General features: G+C 44.9%; 1 protein-coding gene across 3 annotated transcripts in view; it reads right to left on the minus strand.

Moving 5' to 3' along the window:
- RPAP1 (RNA polymerase II associated protein 1) overlaps positions 1-22,077 on the minus strand; it is a 51,134-nt gene that overhangs the window by 26,165 nt on the left and 2,892 nt on the right. For 2 of the 3 annotated variants that reach the window (XM_025205315.1, XM_006024610.3), the window contains exons 2-10: positions 14,375-14,600; positions 12,709-12,857; positions 12,423-12,515; positions 10,654-10,843; positions 9,477-9,653; positions 5,824-6,045; positions 1,793-1,905; positions 828-926; positions 222-323 (exon numbers count right to left, since the gene is read on the minus strand). In XM_025205315.1, coding sequence (XP_025061100.1) covers positions 222-323; positions 828-926; positions 1,793-1,905; positions 5,824-6,045; positions 9,477-9,653; positions 10,654-10,843; positions 12,423-12,515; positions 12,709-12,857; positions 14,375-14,567 — 1,338 coding nt within the window. In that variant the 5' untranslated portion in view covers positions 14,568-14,600. Of the gene's footprint in view, positions 1-221; positions 324-827; positions 927-1,792; positions 1,906-5,823; positions 6,046-9,476; positions 9,654-10,653; positions 10,844-12,422; positions 12,516-12,708; positions 12,858-14,374; positions 14,601-22,077 lie in introns of those variants that run through there. The other variant, XM_025205316.1, reaches the window with a different exon arrangement.

The raw sequence follows: 22,077 nt of genomic DNA on the forward strand, positions 1-22,077 counted from the left end.
GGTAGGAAGGAAAACTGAGCCAGGAGTTGGTCCTGCCACCTAGACACCACTAAGGAGCTCCCCTTCCTAAGGGAAATCCTCTGCTGAAGATGCCTGGCTAACGTTTACATGATTTGTGCTGCCCGCACAGAGGAGAACGAGCATATCATACCCAGGACTCTGCGCCCTGATACTACCAGGAGTATAAATAAGAGGGAAATTTCCACCCACTGTTTGCTCACCTTTTGAACAATACAGCCCAGTACCTGCAGTGCCAACGTCCTCTGCTGAATGACCTGACTGCGAGACAAATGGAAGAGCTCTTGGAGGGAGTAGCCAGCCCTCTAAACAGGGTAAAAAGAAAAACGAACAAACACAGACAAACCAACAACAGATAAAATAAGCTATTTAAAGCACAGCTCATTCCAAAAATGTTATGTAGCACGTGGGACTAACTGCACTGCAAAGTTGTGAGTAATGCTTTATGCAAATTACTGAAGAGATTCTACCTCATGTAACCAGTTACAGACAATCTATATCTTAATAGGTAAAACAGTGTGCAGGTGAAAATGTTCATTTTCTTTTGCAACTAGCTATACTGTCAAAAGGTGAAAGCATTAATGAAGTTTAAGAAAAAAAACTTTTGCATCTTCAAAAAACAACAAGTTGAACCAATCTATTATGACTTCTCCTCTGGAGTCCTTACCGAACAGAGAGTCATTTGCCTATGAACTCTTAAGTGTCCATACTAGAAAGCCTTGATACAAAAAGAATCTTGAGAATTAAACCTGGAAATTCAAGTAATATTCTTCTCTTGACATTTCCTCTTTATTCTGGTCTGTACTTACTTCTGCTTCTTCTCCATGATGATGTAGGCCCAAATGAGTAGGTAAGTCTATATCTGGAGGAATCAAGTCTCCCTTCAAACTAAACCTGGCTAGCATTCCCTGAGAGAAGAGAGAGCCGAGAGAGAGAGATTACTTTTACTGCCTTCCACTCCCATCCACCTCCTAAATCCTAATTCCTCAAAATAGTTATATGCTCTTGGCTCACAAATTTCCCAAAACCTAAACTCACAGGCGTGAAAAAAAACCCCACACACAAAACAAAACAGCACTTTAAGATCGGTACACCCCTGCATCAAGCACAGCACATGCCCAGAAGAGGCATTGCATTAGTTGGACCTGGCTTGTCCAACAATCTGTATAGATCAGCTCCTTCAACAGAGCTTGTTGGCACTTTTATCTAATAGCTGATTGAATCAGCTATTCCATAAAAAAAGTGCTAAAAAGCCCTGCTGAAGGGCCCAATCTATACAGACACTGGGAAATTGGGTCAAACTAACATGCTGCCTCTTTCAGTAAAGTGCTGGGTGGGGGGGAAGGGGCCCCTCGCCTGACAGTACCCACAAAATCCAAAGTTACTTTTCTTGATCCTACTTAGCCTTCTTTCTTAACTTTAAGAGTTTTTTCCCCAAATATTCCAGTTCCCATAAACTTCCATTTCCCAGACATCTCAAAATCATTAGAAACTGAATTCCCACCTCAACTCCAGATTAATCCCCATTTATCTGTACACAGTACCATGGAAGAGCTAAAACAGGATGAATACAGTAACCAGATTCTCATGTTACATGAAACAAATTAGTCTCCCCCATGAAAGATTTGGAGAAATGCCACTGTTGGCATCACTTAGCTTGAAGAACAGAAGACTCACTTCCCAGCACTATTAGTCTTTGAAGACTTCACAAACACGAACCACACATCCCACAAACAACCAAAATAAGAAAAATAACACTTTCTATTTTCTGAACCTTTTTAATTCTCCTCTGACGGGGATGGGGCAGATCCTTCATCCACTCCAACTTCTCAAACTCCACATTATCCATGTGGACCCATTCCTTCTTGGGCTTCACAGGAAGGTCATCTTTTGAAAGGTAAGAAAAAAACAGAAGCATTACCCTTCCTCAGCATAAAGGCAAACACTGTTACAACATGGTTCTGAGAGTACTTAAAATACAGGTTTCATACACAGTAAGAAGAAACCATCTACAAATTGACTCTTTGTCAGTGCATAAACCTCAAAAGATTTACAGGGGTGTAGGTTGTAGCCGTGTAGGTCTAAGGACATTCGATTTACCCAAAGAACCTTGTCTGCCTCTCTCTTTTATAAAAAAGATATATCTATCTACAAAAGAGATCAGATTTACCCAAAAACCCTCATCTGTCAAAAGATTTAATCTTTCACAAGATATAAGAAAGGAAATAAACAACATTATAATAGTATTCACAGATTATGCTGGGTGGTCCCCTCACCTGGGACATGTAATTGGAGCCTCAATTAACTGCAGACAAAGGTATGAGAGAAAGCTATCACATGCTGGCTGGGAACAGATGAGATAACAAGTGTTTGCCATCCCTAGATTCTATCAGAGAAACCATACGCGCTCATACGTTAGGGCTACACAGCTGGAGCAAGCACTTTGACCAGAAGACTGAGGGCTTACCAAAAGAGAAGGAACACGGTTCTATGAGAACAAAACAAGATTGGGACTTGAAGATGTTGTTTACGAGGTTGCTGCTAAACCTGATGCCCTGGAGCTCAAGGAACAATGGGTCACATGGAATTCTCATTTCCTGCGGATTTGACCTGAAACCTAACGTGTTCCTTTTCTGGCTTATTAACCTTCAAAAAAAGCTTCCATAGTTTCTAGGATACAGCCACACACTCATGATCAATGTAGAACTGACTCAGGCAACGAACCAAGCACAGAGCTATCTACCCCAGCCAGAAAACTGTTCCACACAGCTCCAGCCAAAGGCTCAGCGTGAATTCTAATTGAAGAAAAAAGCATCTGAAATGTAAGAGGGGATTGTTTGTGGGTGGGGTGTGAAACAAGAGGAAGTAAAATCGGCAGAAAACTGAAATCTATTGACATTTCTAATTCAACAATTTGTTTTCTCCCTCTCTATTAATCACTAAGTTGATAGGGTTGATTTAATCGCACTATGAATAGGATTACGAATGCTACCGACAGACTCTAACATTACAATCTTGTCAACAGGAAAAGACGAATATATATTCCAAGGCATCAGCAGATTGTTCAATTACTGAGAAATCCCTTTACAGAAACACAAGCTGGCAGTTTGAATGCAGCATATGTACAGAACTTTTCCAGCCTTACAATACATTAAGGGTTACAAAGCTCTCTCGTTCTCTACCCTCATCCCCTCCCAGCTCCCCTTTCCAGAGCCAAGAGGTATATTTTTGTCTGATGGGATTACAAAAGGCTGGGCAAACAGCTCAGCATCAACTTGGTTAGAAACTGAAGCCTTTTACCTAATGGAGGAGGAAGTTTTCACCCTACTTTAGAATGGAACCCAACTGTCCTCTCCCCATGGAATTCAGAATTAGCACTCCCACTGCTTTACTAGCAATGGATTTACTTTATGGCATCAGCAGTAGCAACTTCCTAATGCTAAATGCTAATGCAAAATTAATACTTTACATCCCCTGCTAAGCATGACATGCTGCATGCATAACCCCAGGCAGCTGGGAATGCCTCTCTGATTTTTATAATTGCTCTCCTGCTCTTCCTCTCTTTGCTGTATCAAGTCTTCTACAGAAACTCCCTTTTCTATTCCAATTTGGTCTTCTAAGAAGAAGACAGGACCTCCCCCTCCTACACCCCTCCCAAGATGTGAACTCCTGAATATCATACCAATCCCAAGAGCTTCATTACAACCTTGGTTAACCTTTAAAGATCCCAATACTGAACACCAAATTTCTGCTACTGCCTGGCATGAAGGTGGGAAAAAACCTGGGCTACATAATAGAATGCTCCTATGCACTCAATTATTCTGAAATTGAAGAGCTAAAAATAGCCCTTTTGATTACGGCTGATGGAAGTCAAGAACCGGAGAGAAATAAAACTGTTACAGAAAAACAAGCTGAAGAACTGCAGGGTGAGGGTTTTCCTTCAGCAGAAACTAATCAGTTTTCCTTCCCCTGACCTTCCTCCCCACATGCACACACACCTCTCTCTTCAAGGAAATGGCAAATGCTGTTGTTATCTCACCAAAACACACTGCTGAAATCCAGGAGCGATTCAAAGATCTCATTAGGCAGCCTGCACACTGCACGAGAGCACAAAGAACACATCAGAAGAGAAGATCAAGAGATGGAGACAGCAAGGGAAGAACTTAAAACAGGAAAAGTAGGCTAGCGAGGGAGAGATAAACAACTAGGGCTGAGGGAAGGGAGAAAACACTGGCAATGTGATGGAGAAAGGTAAAAGAGGGGAAAAAGGGGAGGAGGAGGGGGCTGGGAATAGACGCCCAAGGGAAAAGAGCTGCTATTGTCGAAATGAATGCAACACTAATGTAAAGGTCCTGGACATGCCTCTTTATCAAGATGACAGGGGTAACATGCAGCAGCTGCACAAGCTTCCCCACAGTATTGTAACATTAACCTACGGCAAGCAGGTATTTCAGTCTCCATGCTCATTCATGTCTTCTTGCAGTATGGCTGGAAGTAATGGCACAAATGTGCTAATCCTTTGCCTGTCCACTATAACCTCAGCGGAGACCCACCAACTCAAGTGAAATAGGAATAGGCATTAGAACCAAAGAGGACTGGTGGGCTCACAAATCCAATAACAGCACAATGGGCCTGCACACCACCTCTGCTGAGGTTAAGGTTGTCCTGGGCTGAGACTAAGTTCAGGGTACCTACTCTGTGCTGGCAGTCCGGCCGCTCCAGGCATCATCACCTTCCTCCTAACCTTGCTGGCTGCTTGCTGCCTTTTACAAGCAATGGAGAGAAATGACTAGGAGTAGAGAAGACAGAGATTTACTCCAACCTCCAGTTCCATATCTCCTTTCTACAGGGAAAAGGAAGAAAAGGAGACTTGCCCCCCTTCCTTTCTGTGAAAGGAAGAAAAACCGAGACTTTACAAATGCCCTCATCGCCACACAGAAGAGAAAAGGTAAAGGATCTTTTGTGGGGTATGGACAGAAGAAAGGAATGGATGCACTGGATGGTGGGGAATCAGGAATAAAAGGTAAGGTAGCATTATGGGATGCGCCTTAAAGCACCACTTAAAGAGAAGCCCACAGCAGTAGGCCAAAAGAACCTAATTCCAAAATATCCACTGACCTAGAGGGGTAAACATCTCAGTGGGAACCTGTGGAAGAAGCTGTACGGGAGCTGGAGGCCCCATTGGATGTCCCGTGGGGGCACTTGAGAGGCCCCCGGCTGAGCCTCTGTAATAAGACCAGTGGGATGGAGGCCTAGCAAAGGTCTGGGGACAGCATCCCTCTTAATTTATTATCCATCAAGGTGTGGTAGGCCAGACAGTGGAGTGCCCTAGGGGTGGCCATCCCTGTGACTCCGATGCGTTTCAGAAACTCATGTTGCTAGGATCATCATTTACACCAAGAAACTGCATCCCTGCCCTAGGACCTTCACCTCTCCATTTGATCTTCAAGAACCAGCCTTTGTAATGCAAAATAAAGGAAACCAGGAAAAGCATGCTTCCCTTACCTCATTCACATCACAGAAGAGTGAAGAAGCTCAGGGAATAAAATGCTTTTCTTCTTGCAAATTTCAGACCGACTTCTGACATTTCATGCTGGTCTTTATAACAGCACAGTTTATGTAGAATACCACCCGTTTAATCAAGCTTAGCTGTTTCTTTCAAACCCAAAATTTGACACAATTAAGAACCTCCCGTCAAACTCAAATGTGGGCAATTAACATTACCACAGAACTCCATGCCAGCATGATTCAGAAGCCAGGCAAGCCTTGCCACAGAATTTGGTCATCAAGCACAAGTTTTGCTACCTGTGATTCCCGTTCCAGTGTCCTTTTCAACCCTTGTGGTCTCCTCCATGTCTGACCTCTCCATGGAAGAAGCTTCCACAGTTTCCTCTGCACCATGCTGTGACTCAGGCCCAGATTCTTGGCGTCCAGGTTCCTCTGGTCCCTCCTGTTCTGTGATTAATTCTTTCTTCTCACCTCCATCAGCTACATGTTTTGATTTTAAGAAAGCAACTAAATTGGGATCTGTGAAAAATGAAACAGAACAGTGACATTAACTCTCAAATTACTTGTTCAGTCCAGCTCCTATAGTTCTTCCCAGGTCCAAACACCCTTATTTCTTTGGCTATTTGCCAAATCACTTGCCAAATCTTCTCAAACTGCCCCCCACTCACTGCTTTAGAACTTCTTGATCATGTAAGTTTGGCAAAACTGGGTGCAGAGGTGATAAATGGACAGAATTGATAAATGTCAAGGCAAAGCAGTGACCTAAACTATTTATTTTCCCAAAATGCAAATGTAAACTGTCATTTTTCCCCTTGGTTACTAAAAAGGGGGTTATACATTAGGGAGAAAATTCTGCTCTCTTGTCCATGAGGCAACCTCAGATCTGGCTTTCTACCCCTTCCTAACGCATCGTTATGAGCATTACATGAATACAAAGAACAGAGCATCATAATAAGAATTGCCCATCTTCTAATGAACGAGCCACAATAAAACTTCAGTTCAAATTCTGAGTCCTAATTGAGGGACTTCTTATTCTGTTTGGACTAGCTGATTATCCCTCTTAACTATGGTTCACTCAGCTCCCAGAGAATAAAAATGGATGCTCTCTTCATGATTTGGAGTAGGAGGAAGGTGTCTGGAGGACAGAACTTTTTGTGGCTTAAATAGAGGTCAGTCAAGAGATCCCAGCTCTATTCCAATCTCTGCTATGGACTCACCATGTAGGCTTTTGCAAGGCCCCTCACCTCTGTAAAATGAGGACTATAACAGTCATGTTCCTTTTAGGAGTGTGGCAAGATTCAACTCCCTGTATGCTTGTAAGTACAGAGATTGCCCCACAGAAGGTAGCAGAGATAGAAGAACTCATTATTAGAAAACAGCCATAACACTAGTTACTGTACTTAGCCAAATCAAAGATGACTGAATTTAAGATGACTCCCCAATAATTAGATTCTATACATGGAAAAATTGTTTTAGTTCTCCATGTATAAAATCAAATTATTGAAGGGTGTCAAATGTGTACCCCCCACCACTGCAGAATGGAAAGCAGTGGCACGGAGCAGGTGGTGGGGGAAACAGTAAGTGGGGGTTAAGTGGCCTGACCCCTGCCCCTTGACCCCCCCAAACACCTTTCCCCCTGCAGCCTATCCCCTCCATCACTCGTCCCCCTGCTCCCTGTCCCCCAGGTCTGTGCACCCCACCACCTGCCCTCCCTTCTTCCCCTGCCACTTGCCCCCCACCATGCCTCCACCCCTGGCATCTGCCCACCCCACGCCTTCACCCAAGTGCCTTGTCCCCCACTGCCTCTGCCCTCCCTATCACTTATCTTCCAGCTCCAGCTGTGGCAGGGCTCCAGCCTCACTCCAACCTGAAGCACAGAGGGCAAGGTTGCTCTGGCCCTGATCAGGCCATGCAGCAGCCATTGTGGTGGCAGCAGCTCCATCCCAGTACTAGAGCCCAGGTCAGACTGCTGCCACTCCTACCAGGCAGGAGCAACCATATGCTCTGTGCCCTAGGCTGAAGCCAGAGAGTAAGCAGAAGCTGCAGGTAGGCAGGCAGTGAAGAAAGAGGGTAGGAATGGGGTGGGGGAGAAATGGGGCAACACGGCAGGCATGGGTCTGACTGACCCCAACCCCAGGTCAGGGTAAGAATCAGAGTTGAAGCCACAGCTCCTGCTACCCTCCCCTATACTTGAATCCAAGACAAGGGGGAAAAAGCTTCATCTTGCATTCAAGTAATTATGATATTTATTCTATGAAGGGAGAAAACACAAGTTATCTGGAAATTCTCTGTAATCTGGAAATTATCACTAAACAGATAAATGTACTCCATGTTTTGGTTCCAGTAAAAAGAAAGAAGTGAAAGCTGGGTTATCATGAGCTACCCCACACCCATAATTACCACAACCTCTCTTATACACATGCACACACACAGAGTCTGAAATCTCTATCAGTGAGGGATCACTCTGGGCCAACACTTATTACAAGTCCCATGCTTTTCCTGAGTGCAAGCCAAGTCATGCTTTAAGCACTTCCCTGTACACAAAGAAGAGGCTGCATTAGTCACTGAGAGTCACCTGCATAAATATCATTCACAAGACACTGATTATGCCAACCTGGAGGCAGCAAGTCATAACTGGGTTATACCTCTTCAGAATCCCCAGTACAGATAGCTGCAAAGGTTTTCCAAACCCAGAAAGGCGGCACAGCATGGTTGGACTTGGAAGCCTTGCAATGTTCACGTTTACTTCATCCCTTTTGTCTGCCCAGCAAAGAGCCCAAATATCCAGGTTCTTCATAAACATCAAGCATAATTTTTAGTGCAAAATCAATCTACAAATTCTTCCAGTTTTGTTCCCTTAATTCTGGAATTAAAAGCTCTGGTGATTTTATCCTACATGGTGCATAGGAAGATACTATTTTTATTCCAGAACTGTGCAATCCTTTTTAAAACATTGCAAGTCTTTTGCCTTCATAAAATCAGGAGGGTTCTGAGGTGGGAGTTTACCATATCAGTCACACAAAGAAAGCATTTTCTTTCATACACCTTTGTTAAAAACAGATTTTAATTGCCTGAAATTTGAACAGCTCAGCTCCCTGAGTCGATGGTGCTTCCAGCAATTTTGGCTGCAATTATTTACTTGCCCTTTTGTAGTCTGTTCAGCACTTCTAACAACCACCAGTATGGACAAGCCACACGTACATGCTCACATGTAGGATTCCTTAGGCTAAATCCATGCTGACCTAGGAACCTGAAGAACCAGTTAGAGGCCTAAATCCAACATTTAAGCACCAGTAAATTCCTCAAAACCCAGTCTAAGCTGACACCTAACCTGGTAGGCACCAGCATCCCAAGTTTCTGCTGAGAGGCATGTACAAAATCATATCATTTTTCACCATCAGGCTCCTCAGAGCCCTAGCAGAATTCTTAGACTAGATGTTCTACAGCCACTTCACTTGCACCGCTGGATCCAACAGACACTTTCAGAGCCCTGGCCAAAAGACAGCCCAGGATGAGATACTAGCTCATGTGCACACACTTCAACAGCCCATCAGACAGGCAAGAAACCTCTTTTCAAATCCCTACTTTGCCCAGTTCATAGCAGGGACTTGAATCCAAAACTCCCAAACCCCAGACATGTCCTCTAACCTCCAAGCTCCTGGGTTGTCTGGGCTGAGTCTCTCAGCCTCTGCTGCTGAAACTGCACAAAGAGCTAGACACCTCATTATCTTTGTGGACTTCAGCCTACCCGTCCCCTGCATTTTCTATCACTTCACTTGGGCACCTGTCCACTTATGTTTCTGCTTCTCTTTTTCACAAAATTTGCCCGCATATTTAAGGGAACTGTGGACACCTACCTTGGAGCTATGAATTCAACAAGGTGGCAGGGATACCTGGAAGATGGTGCAGTACCGAAGTCCCTTTGTGCATTTAGCCCATAGCGTACGTACCTAGCTGAGCCAGCAGCTTCTTCTGTTCCTGCAGAATCTCTTCCTGGGACATGGACTGTAACCTGTCTAGGTTCTCCCGGTGGATGGTCTGTGCTTCCTGCTCACTCTTGAAGCTTCTAAGACCCTCTCCAGTTATAATACAAGGTCGCTCAGTGCTCACAAAATTACCAGGTTTATCTAGAAGATCCAGAAATTAGAACTATTAGTGATGTAAATGTCTCCAGCATTATTCATTCATAGAGCCTCTCTCTTCAGTTAGGACCTCAGGAATGATTCTTTGTTCGGTTAGGCGGCCCAACCAAAAAAGAAATTTTTTTCATGTCAAATTCAACCAAACATGAAAAAATTTTGGTCTTCCATTTTGTCCCAAGGCAAAAAGCAAAGCAATGAAAATGAAGGGTTAGACATGGGCACCATTCAGAAAAAACAGGAGCTATAGGAGATGTGGACTGAAAGTAGTGTCCTCTAACTCAATAGCCCTTTAGTAGAGGCACTTGCCTGGGACAGGAGAGATCTGGGTTCATTTCTTCTGCCAAAGACAACCCGAACCCACTTAACTAACCACTGAGCTATAGGGCATCCAGGAGCGGGGTTCTTCTCAGGCCCTCATGTTAAAGCTGTTCCACACTGGATGAAGTAATTAAATATTTGTTGGGCCAACAGAATGAGAATAACTCTATAGCCTGATAGTCAGCATGCTTACCCAGGAAACCCAGGTTCCAGCACCTGCTCTATTGAATATACACGTTACACAGCACACATTAAAAAGCTGGTATTAGGCACTAACAGATGCAAACCTGCTAAAGAGATGCAATTGTCTTTAAAGTTTAGGGGCTGCTGATCCAGGTACTTCCTGCTCCTAGACGGACAAGGTAAATGTGTCAAAGGACTCCATCAGATGGCTCACAGGAAACCAAGTCTCCTCTCTGACTGCCTCCACAGGATCTTTTATAAAGAAAGGGTCATTCTATTTCACCCTTGCAGCAGTACAAAATTCTCATTTTAAGTAGGCATTTAATTAGGTCCTTGGACTGGTTCATGGGCCACTCTGCAAACAACTTTCAGGGATTTAACCTTTTTCATCTGCTCCATGAAGTCTCTTAAAACATCTCCAAAAGTTCAGACTGGAATTTCAGTAAGCATTATACCTGGGACAGGCAGAAGCCCTATGACTCACCTTTCTCTGCTCTGTGTAGTGGCCCTTCCTTTACCGATCCACCCATCTGCTGCATGGCACTAGGAACTATTAATTCTGTGTGCACACGTCTCATCTCAACAGCAGGTGGAGCTGTCACAGCCTCTTCAGCAGCTCTCCTAGCTGCTATCTTCTGTGCAAAGATACTTTTCCTTCCAGATCCCAACCTCACCTAAAGGAAGAGATAAGATGCCACGTTCAACACTACTTCTTCTCCAGACTCCCCCACATTCCCATTATAGGCAATGCATATTTCAAAAAGTAAAAACCTCAAAACAGAGTTTTGGGCTGTGACATTTATGGAGAAAAGCACTGGAACTAGCCCTCCCTCTTTGCTACAAGTAAACTGGTTTTCCGTTTTATTGCTAAAAGTTAGGACAAAACGTACATGTTACTTACTGCCTAGAGAGGCCAGCGGGCTTAATTATAGGTGAATTATAGCTAACTAAAAAGCAGATACACCTAAGCATCAGTGCAAACAATAGCTCAAGCTCTCCTGCAAATCCAAAACCCTGCTTATCTGAATGTTTTGTATAAGTCAGAATAAATAGGGTTGTACTGTTCTCACCACAGGCTCCAAACAGGCTTCTTACAAGATTACCAGACTGGTGAAAAGATTTACACAGTACGAAGTGGGCGAGGGATGCTAAAATAATCCTGGCTAAATTAATGTACTGCTCATGCTAAACAGAGGCAAGGCTCTGTACTTCTAACTGATACACAAGGAATCCATGCTTGCAATGCACTGAAAATGCCCATGTCTCCTGCCTAGTGGTGGAAGAAGTGTGTCTAAAAAATAGCAGCCAGAATATTTACAACAAAACTGTAAACATCTGTTTCCATTCAATGCCATATGTATCGAAACAAACGTGGTCGTTTATTGAATTTGCTCCTTTTTAACAGCCTTCTTGAAAATATGCCATCTCTTCAGATGCACCAGTTCAATCAATCATGTCATTTCCCAGGGTAATGAATCCTGCTCTCACTCAGTGTTGTTTCCTTAGCCAGCAGCTCCTGATAGTGCAAACATTAGGCTGACAGAACCTGCCACACCTCTAGGTTCTCATTTTTAAATCAAGATCTAGGTCTAAACACATCAAACCCCCAGAAAACTGCAACAAACACCAATGCAAGTGCATCCAGGACACCTCTGAGAGCAAGTGTCAGCCCCTGGGGAACTGGGTACAAACCCTACAGGTATTCAAGTCTAATTAACCTGACATGGTTCTTTTTCTGATTAGAGAGCAAGACAAAACAGGCTCTTTCTTGTGGTCAGAGATAAAGATCTGGTTTCCCTTCCACTTTCACAACAAACAGCTCCAAGGGAGCTCCCTCTTTTTCAATGAAGGGGAATTCAATCACATTTAATTGTAGGATATAAAGCACCTTCCTGACTCCAGTTTGGCAGGACAGCACTGTCCTGTGCTGAGGAAGAAATTCCATAGTCATGCAGTCAGTTCCCAGTCCCCAGCACATGGTAAGGCTTCACATAGCACTTAACAAAGATGGTGAGGAAGAGATAGGTTGCCAGTGGGGATGAATCTTTTGGATAGACATGTCATGACACTTCCCAAATGCCACTCTGATTCCCCACCCCTGCCCAATTTATTTCCTGTCCTGTGCTCCCTCCCTGATCTGATGCTCTGCTTTCTGCTCCCTTCCCAGTCAACCACATGCCACACCCAGAGACTGCCCATGCTACTTGTGGCATCCATGTCACAGGTTGGCCAAACCCGAGTTCATTTTTTTACCTCGCTTTTTACTTCAGAGCGATGAAATGTCCTAGGAAATGGGTCTCCAGTGGGCACTGGCATGGTCACAGCTGCTGTGCTTGTGTCTCGTTCCTGAGCAAAAAGAAACACAGGGAACTAGAGAAACCACACAAACATGCACAAAAATACTTCAACTACTTAATATCTGAACATTAGGACAACAAGCCTCAGGAAAGACTCTAGCACAGGGACAACAGCCTTTAACCCCACCTCCTTTCTCGGCTTTAAAAAAAAACATACAACATAGGGCAACAGTAAGACGCACAATGATTTTGCTGAAGACTACTGTGATGTGTTGATCATGGCTCTCCAGTATATCTGCTGAATCCTCACCATCAAAGTGGACAGAGGCATTTTTTAACTTGGTCTTCTTTGGAGGGGCTGGTGTTAAGGCTGGGGGTTCATCAGGAAAATCTAAGGCAAAAACAACAAAAACAAACTAAAGAAACCCTGTGTACCGTTCCAAGCTATGCATAATCCACAGCAACTTTCTTCACAGGGGAGTTGGTATGCAAAACAAGGAATGTCATTCAGGTATTTTAATATGTCTGAACAAGATAATGATAAGGAAGATCCAGTCGCTCTGGGTAACAGAAGGTATGAATCTGTGTGCTCAAGGATTTTATTAGAGGCAATAAGACTTTTTCAGAGCTGTGTAAGGACAGAAGGGCACTGAGGGAGCAAGGGAAGGACATGGGCGCTAGAGCAATGTTCACATGAGATGAGGCAAGATACTGAAGGAGCTCTGTTCTTCAGGCAGCAGCACAAGCGTAGGATTATGAAGGCCAAGGTTCTATTCCCAGCTCTGCTAGTGACTTTCTCTGTGACCCCGAGTATTACACCACTGACATACAAGTGGTCTGACCCAACTGCAAGAGCCAAAATCAGAATCTACCCTGAGGCGGGGGGTAGTGGTCAGGGTTACACACCAACAGACAGAAACCCAAGACATAAAGCAAAAATCAGGAGAAAAAGCTGAAAACACACTGAAAGACAAGTGTTGAGCAGCTTGCAACCCACTGCCACAACTGGGCTTACAAAGGGGTTTTGCTGCCCCTGTCAACCAGCGGGATGGTGTGCAGGCATACAGAGCCTGACAAAGCTCAGCTGGCCAATCAGACCAGGCGGAGCTTCTTGTTACAGCTCCCGAACACTAAGCAAGTCAATGCCTCAGCTTCTCCATCTATAAAATGGAGATAATATTTCCCTACCCTACCAAGGGTTATGAGATTTAATCAGTGCTGTTAAGAAATCACCATGAGCTTCTTAGATTATTAAACAGTCTCTATGAATCTATGGCTAGGGTCATCTGACCCCAGCATTTTTTCCTGCCTAGGCAGGGGGTCGGACTCGACGATCTGTTAAGGTCCCTTCCAACCCTAGCATCAATGAATCTATGAATTGGTATAACTGTTATTGGTACAAGCTAATGGTATTACAGAAGGGAATGAATAACAACCTAGATGCTGGCTAGGACTGCATGCAGACCTAAACCTCAGAGGTACTGAGGAAAGGGTCTGAATAAGGGTAAAACAGCTGGTGTTATGCCAATGAGACCACTGATATAGTTACAATGAATCAAGCCAAAAAAATGCCTGCTGCATTGAGAATAGATACGGAGATGCTACAGATAGCAAAGGATTGTGTTTAACATCAAAGAGGGGCAGAGACCACTCCAGTGGCTATACACAAAGGCAAATGAAATCAGACAAGTCACTTAAGAGTGCTTCCCTGAAGATATACAAAAATAAATGAAGAGTTCTACTAGGAGGATATGAAAGGCTGGAGGAAAGCAGGTGGACAGTAAGGATAAGGAAGGCAGTGAAGGGATAAAGCAAGCCATGTGCTGACATACGGCAGGGTGGGGGATTATGATGGTTATCCTCAGGAAGGCATCTATAACAACATGATGTAACTAAGAAGGACGTTACCATCCAGCATCACCACATCCTTGCTGTCCTGCAGTGGGGGTCTCCCATCATCTCCACTCCCTGAATCCCCTCTCCTCTTGTCTGCTTTCTTCACAACCTTCGCTGCTGGGAATGCCCTGGCTGCCAGGAACTGGTTCTGGAACTGCAGCAGGTCCGCCTCAGACTCTCCAGGTTTCGGTCTTGACAACATCATGCTTTCTTGCTCTTTCGGCCTCCCCTAAGACTCCTACATAGGAACATAAGGCTATAGGAATGAAAGAGGCCTCCTGGGACACTATGTCCAGCCCCCTGTGTTAACAGGCAACCAAAAGGATCCACAAAATCATCTGCTCTGATGCCTTTCACATATCATCTGCAAGTGCATGATAAAAAACACAAACCCCTTAACCTGCCACCAATGAGCAGGAGAGGACACAAGGGCAGTACCAATGCCTTGCCCTTGCAATGGCAGGGAATCCATTTTTAATCATCTGAGTATATATTAACCTAACAAGAGGACTGTGCCCCACAGTACACGAAGAGGCAACAAAAAATAAAAACCCACATACAGTTTTGCCAATCTGCCTTGAAGGAAAATTCCTTCTTGGCCCCAAATCTGACAAACCAGTTCGATCCTGAGTACATGAACAAGATGCACACCTCCCCTACCCCGGATGCCCAAATGATTTCTAAATATGGGTAAACAGCACCAATGCACCCCAGTCAAACTCCCACCTTCAGCCATGGTCAATGTCCAATAATTCAAAGGAATATAAACAGCAGAAACCAAATAATGCCCTGACATGGGGAGAAGTGGAGGGGAAGGGTGGAGGAAAATTCTTCCTGGCCTCAAAACAGGCAACCAGAAGCAGCCCTGAAGCATGGGAGTTTACTAGACACCTCCTGCACAGAAAGGTTTCCTTTCAACCCAATCCTAGGAATAGCAAATACTTGATGCCACTTCTTGCTCTAAGAATACCCCATCCTGTGGTACTGTCCTTTCCATCAACTCTTCAAGCTCCATCATGAAGCAAATCAGGTTTCTTACCCTGACCACTCTGCTTTGAGCCTACATTCATTTGTGATCAGTTTTTATCCATTTGACCTTGCACTGGTACTTAAGTAGTACCCGTACTTCCTTCCCAACATTTACCTGACCAATGTATTCACAGAAATTATTATATCCCTTCTCACGCTCAGTTTTGCTGTACTAAAACTAAACTCTATTAATCCCCTCCCATAAGGTAAGTTCTCCATTCTCTTAACCTTCCTAGTAGCCCTTCTTTAGACCTATTCTACTTTAAATTAACTGATTTTTAACATCAATGATCAGTGCACTATATTCTAAATGGGGCCTACTGCCTTGTACACTGGTACCAGTACTTCCTTGCCTCTACTAAAAACACCCTGCCTAATACATCTCAGCTTAGTGTTGCCTCTCTCGCATCTGAATACCACTGGTAGCTCATGGTCATTCTATGATCAAGCAGTACACTCAGGTCCAACTCTTCCTCTGTTGGCTACACTCTATGAGGCCCCATCTTATACCTCGATATCATGCACAGGGCACCTGGAACACACTCAGATTATAAAAGACTTGGATTATGGGGGGCAGGGAGAGAAAGCGAACAAACAACTGCTTTTGACATGCCCAGCTCTCCCACATTCCTGAACATACTCCAGCACCACCAAGCCAAGGTCTCAGAAATCATCCCTGGGTGCCAATCCTCTCACCAGAAATTCAAATGAATGGTTTACCTTGACTATTTTTTTTAACCAGGCAACATACCAAACAAGCCAACAGCTGCTCTGCCAGGAGAGGGAAAAAAAAAAAAAAAAAAAAGATCACACCAGCAAATGTGGCCAGCCAACAGGCCTGATATTGCTCTTTCAGGATGTTAAAATACTACTTTGCATGTTGTCTTGATCATGGAAACAAATAAGAGCATTTAGTCCAAGAGGGTGCACTTACTTCCAGCCCTACAATTGGCAAGTGATTATGAAGAAGATAGAAACAAATGCAAAATCCCCAATTTGGGATCATCAAGCATTTATCTCAACACATTTCATAGCATCTTCATAGGATCCCACCATTATCCCCGCCACCATTGGTAGAAGAGCCACTTGTACAGTTCCTGCAAAATGGAAAACATCCCATATCTTTGTGCCTTGTCTACTCACCATCTTGCTCACAAAGGTCACTTTCCTTACCTATTCCTCCTCACTTTGCCCCATCTCTATCATTGGCCCTCTACATGGGATTCAACTGATTCATTCTATAATCTCTTGAAACCAGCTCTGTCAGGCCTTCAGTCAGTGCAGATGTAGTTAGGGATCTTCTGGAAGGGCTAGACATTTTTAAATCTGCAGGGCCAGATGCCCTCCACCCAAGGGTGTTGAGGGAGCTGGCAGGGGTCATTGCAGAGCCCTTGGCCTGGCTGTATGAGCATTCATGGTCATCTGGCCAGGTGCCAGGGGATTGGAAACTGGCTAATGTGGTCCCAATTTTCAAGAAAGGGAGGAAGGAGGACCCAAGTAACTATAGGCCTGTAAGCCTCACCTTGGTGCTCGGGAAGATCTTGGAGCGAATCATCAAGGAGCACATCTGTGGGGGGCCTGCAGGCGAGATCATGCACAGGGGCAATCAGCATGGGTTCATCAAAGGCAGGTCCTGCCTGACCAACCTGATTGCCTTTTATGACCAAGTAACTAAATCCTTTGATGATGGTGTTGCCATGGATGTAGTCTTTCTAGACTTTAAGAAGGCCTTTGACACTGTCTCTCACCCCATCCTCATCAATAAATTAAGTGACTGTGGCACTGATGCCTACACAGTTGGATGGGTAAAAAATTGGCTGATGGGGCACACCCAGAGAGTAGTGGTGGACGGGTTGTACTCAACCTGGCGAGATGTGAGCAGTGGGGTACCTCACGGCTCAGTCCTTGGGCCCGCACTGTTTAACATCTTCATCAGTGACTTGGACAAGGGGGTGGAAAGCACCCTGTCCAAGTTTGCTGATGACATTAAGATGTGGGGCAAGGTGGACACACTTGAAGGGATCCCCTCTTGAAATCAGAGGCAGAACGGAATGTTGGAGTCATTATTGACTCCAAGATGAACATGAGCCGCCAATGCCAGACCACAGCCAGCAAGGCCAGTCATACCTTGTCATGCATCCAAAGATGCATCTTAAGCCAGTCCAGAGAGGTGATACTCCCCCTCTGTGCGACTTTGGCCAGGCCGAAGTTGAAGTACTGCGTCCAGTACTGGGTGCTGCACTTCAAAAGGGATGTGGCCAGCCTGGAGAGGGTTTGGAGGAGGGCCACCCGCTTGGTGAGAGAGCAGCAGGACAGGCCCTACGAGGAGAGACTGAGGGACCTGAACCTGTTCAGCCTCAGCAAGAGGAAGCTGAGGGGGGACCTGGAGACTGCCTACAAACTCATCAGGGGAGATCAACAGCAAATACGCAGAGCCCTTTTCTCCCCAGCACCACCTGGGGTGATGAGGAACAATGGTCATAAGCTGATGGAGAATAGGTTTAGGTTGAGATCAGAAGGCCATATTTTACAGTTAGGGTGGCCAAAATCTGGAACCAACTTCCCAGGGAAGTGGTCCTCGCCCCTACCTTGGGCAAATCCAAGAGGAGGTTGGATGATCACCTGTCTGGGGACTTGTGAACCCAGCATTCATTCCTGCCTGTGGAATGGGGGCAGGGGGGTCAGGCTAGATGATCTGTTCAGGTTCCTCCTGACCTTAGCTACTATGGAACTATGAAACTACGAAACAGTATTTAGTTTATACTATGCACTGTCTTGTCCTTAACTCCAAAATGTTTGGGGAGACTGCATACAGGGAGGACATGAAAAGAAACAATTTAACTGACTTTATATTTGTGATCTAATTTGGATTTGGATTACTTAGATGACCTCTGTGGAATCTATGGGAAGGAAATAGACAGAGTACTCTGACAAATTCACCCAGATATAATGCCACAGATTTCAGTGCAGGGATCCAGACAGTTTCCCACTGCCTCTCATCCAAAGGCCTATATAATTGCAGTCACCATACACTAGGGGAGTCTAAAACTCTCTCTATTCTTCTCTTCTTTATTGAAGGAGAGGGAAGAGGAGAAGAAAGCAAAAACATACAGACTCAGGTACTTCTCTTTAGGTATCCTAAAGAAGGCAGGTTTTCCAGAGCTTCTAGGGACACACGGATGCCATTCGTTTCAGTGACAGCTGTACCTACTCTGACAAGGACACCTCTTTGTTTAATGCCTATCCAAGAATTGAAGGTACCTAATACCCAAGCTTGAAAATAATGGCCTTAATGCTTGTGAAAGTTACTAATTACACAACCCTAGGGGTGACTCTTCTATATATGCCAAGATCAGGTGCTGCAAAGATGGAAGCAAGGTGAAGTTCATGCTCCCCTGCCCACAGAAACTTCTCAAGGGGCAACAAGAGAGTTTCTTGGCTTCTCTACCAAGACTGCCAACAGTGATCTCAATGACTGCCCACCAAGGAGAAATGACTGGGCAACTGAGAGAGAACATTGTGTCACACACTCTTAGTAAACACAGAGGAAGATTTTTATAGTATCAAAGTCCTGGAGGAGGGGGAAGAGTTGTTTTGGGGACTGTTTTTCCAGAGGAAAGGCAGCATGTTCCCCTGAGCCCAGATTCCCTCCAGCCACTCTGCAACTTTTTTAGATGCTCCTTTCTTACATAGTTCACTGCAGAAGCACACTTACTTGCAGTTTATTTCTGGAGCTCTCTGCCTCAGCAGGGGCTGCAATAATCACATCTCAATTGACTGGTCTCCCCTTTGATATGCATAAGCAGCATCAAACAACATCAGAAACCTAGTGCTTCATGCCCTGTCAGAAGGGTTTCAAAGCCTAAATGATGATGATGCTGGCTTTATCAGAATAAACTGATGGGTTTATAATCAGACTGGGCTGCTAATTCCCCTCTAACAAATCTCTGACCAATTCCTCCTTCCTTACCCTTCCTTCAATACAGATTTGTCCATGACGTCTACCTACTTTACACATTATTCACACCATCTGAAAATAAACAGGATGACAGAGGAGCTTTCATCATGTTGAACACTGACTGGGGTGGGAAGCCAGCAATGAGGACACTGGAGGCTAACTGTTCCAGGGATCCCGCTTACTTGAGTCCTACTTCCATCCACATTATTGCTGGGTCAAGAAACAAATATGATGCATCCAGGCTCTTCAGTCTGACATGTTTGTAGTATGAATATGTCTGATTAGCAGGCAGTGTTCTCCATTATGGACATAGCCATTTACTTCTTAACTGCCTAAAGGGGTTAGTTTACAGTATAACTTGCATGGCTGTCTCAAAGAAAGGCCCCATGGTCAGAAAAGGCATCCTAGCAAGCACTCTACTGCTGTGAATTTTCAAGAAGTTAAATGAATAAAGGATATCAAACAACACAAATGCACTTTTTATAGAAAACAATGATTAAATCAAGGCTTCCTGACCAGTGATTTAAATCTTGGTTTAAAACATGATTTAAATTAATTTGATTTAAATCAAATCCACTCTGCTTTGCCACATCCACACTACAAAGTGAGCAGGTAATGGGGACAGGACATGGCATAACCTTGTACCTACTGATATACTGAACAGAGATTGCCAACTTAGGATATATGCCTCCCCTTACATATATGACTATAAGGGCTAAGTGTGGATGGTTGACAGCATGGGCACCTACATGCACTAGAACACATGCAGGGGTGTGCACACCATAGCGGCAGGAGCCGCTTCCCCTTCCCGTGCCCCTAGCGACGAGCTACAGCTCCATCCCATGCCCTGCCCCAGCTGTACAGCACCTGCCCCAGGCCCTGCACCAACCCCACTCCCTCCCTCACTGCAGAGGTCTCAATCTGGCCCCCGCATGCCCCTTCCCCTCTCCCTCCCCTTCCACCACAACAGACTTACCATCCGGACACTGCTCTTCAAGCTGCCGGGCTGCGTATCGGAAATCAGATCAGTATCAGCCAATGTGCCTCCTTAAAAATTGGCTATCGGTATCAGCCCCAAAAATCTCTATCAGTGCACCCCTAGTAACAAACCGTGGCTAATCTTTTCCAAGTGTAGAACCCCAGCAACCCTATCTGTTCTATTGGGATAACCAAAAGAACATGCATAGAGGTAGAGGTGCACCAATAAAAGGAAAATTAACATTATCAGCTATCGGCTTTTTTTGGCCAATGTAGCTGATAATGTTCACTGATAAATATATCTTCTGGCCAGGGCCCCTGGATGACATGTGCATGCATGTAGTCGCACGTATGCATGTGCTAGGAATGCAGCCGGGTAGCGTGGAGAGCAGCGCCATACAGTTAAGTCTGTGGAGGGGAAAAGGTGTGGGAGAGGGGAGGGATGTTGGGGGAGGGGGAGCAGATTGAGGCCCCCAAGGTGAGGGAGGGGATGAGGCAGGGGGCACTGCCCAGCCAAGGTGGTGCATGGGACCAGGGGCCAGGGTGGGGAGTGGGACATAGCTGCAGGCAGCTAATCTATGGAATCTACATCCCGGCACTTAAGAATGGCAGCAGGGTGCTTGAACTAAAGCTTGTCTAATGAGCTTTAGCTGAAGTGCTGTGGACATGCTTTTAACTGGAGCTGAGCTCAGTGGGATGAGGGCAGATGTGGACTGTTCAATGTGGGCTCAGGGCTCTCCGCTCTGCTGCCTTTGCCCTGGGAACTCTGCACTGGCTGCCCATCCCCTACCCACCTGGCAGCTCTGGGCCTGGTCTGGATCCATGCAGTGTGTTTGGAGCCGTAGGAATTTTGCTTCCGATTATGAGACTGGCACGGTTCGGTGCTTGTTTAAAGCACCCATCCTAGCCTTTAAACAAGCACTGAACCTTGCCAAATCTCATCACCAGAAGAAAACTTCCTATAGCCCAAAGCACACTGAAAAGAGCCAGACCAGGCCCAGACAAGAAATGTAAAACCTTCAACACATCTCCACCACACTCACAATAACTATACCTCACAACAGAACCATCACCATTCCTGGATCTTACACCTGCACCTCCAGAAATGTAATACATCTCATCCAACGCACTGAATGCCCTGATGGAAAATACGTAGGGGAAACCAAACTACAACTGTGTACCAGAATGAACACACACCAAAAATATATCAAAGACAAAAATACCCAATTACCTGTGGGTGCTCACTTCTCACAAGACAGCCACTCTCTCTCCAATCTCTCAGTTCTAATCCTCAAAGGGAATTTACAAAACACCTTTCATAGACATGCCTACGAACTTCCCTTCATAAATCTAACAGATACAAAAAATCATGAACTAAATATACACATTGGATTTATGGCACACCTGCTGCCATCTGATATTTACCAGCTACATTTTTCTATCACCAGTTCAACGTTCCCCCTCTTCCCCCTGCCTTCCTGTCTCATACCTATTGGCTTCCACCCCTCTGATCCTCACTGCTAGGAATTTGCATTTTCACAGATCTGCATTTTGCATTTTGGCTTCTGTTCTACCCAAGAGAATTTACCAGCAGACTCAATATGTCTGAAGAAGGGTGTTCGAGCCCGAAACATTAGATTGATGGCATATTATAACCTGCCTAACATCCTATAACCTCAGGTAAGCTCTCTAACATTTTACCAGCTACATTCTATCACAAGGTCAACATCTGCACCCCCCCCCCACCCCC

The sequence above is a fragment of the Alligator sinensis genome, unplaced genomic scaffold (assembly GCF_000455745.1).
Source record: "Alligator sinensis unplaced genomic scaffold, ASM45574v1 scaffold108_1, whole genome shotgun sequence".
Lineage (NCBI taxonomy): Eukaryota > Metazoa > Chordata > Crocodylia > Alligatoridae > Alligator > Alligator sinensis.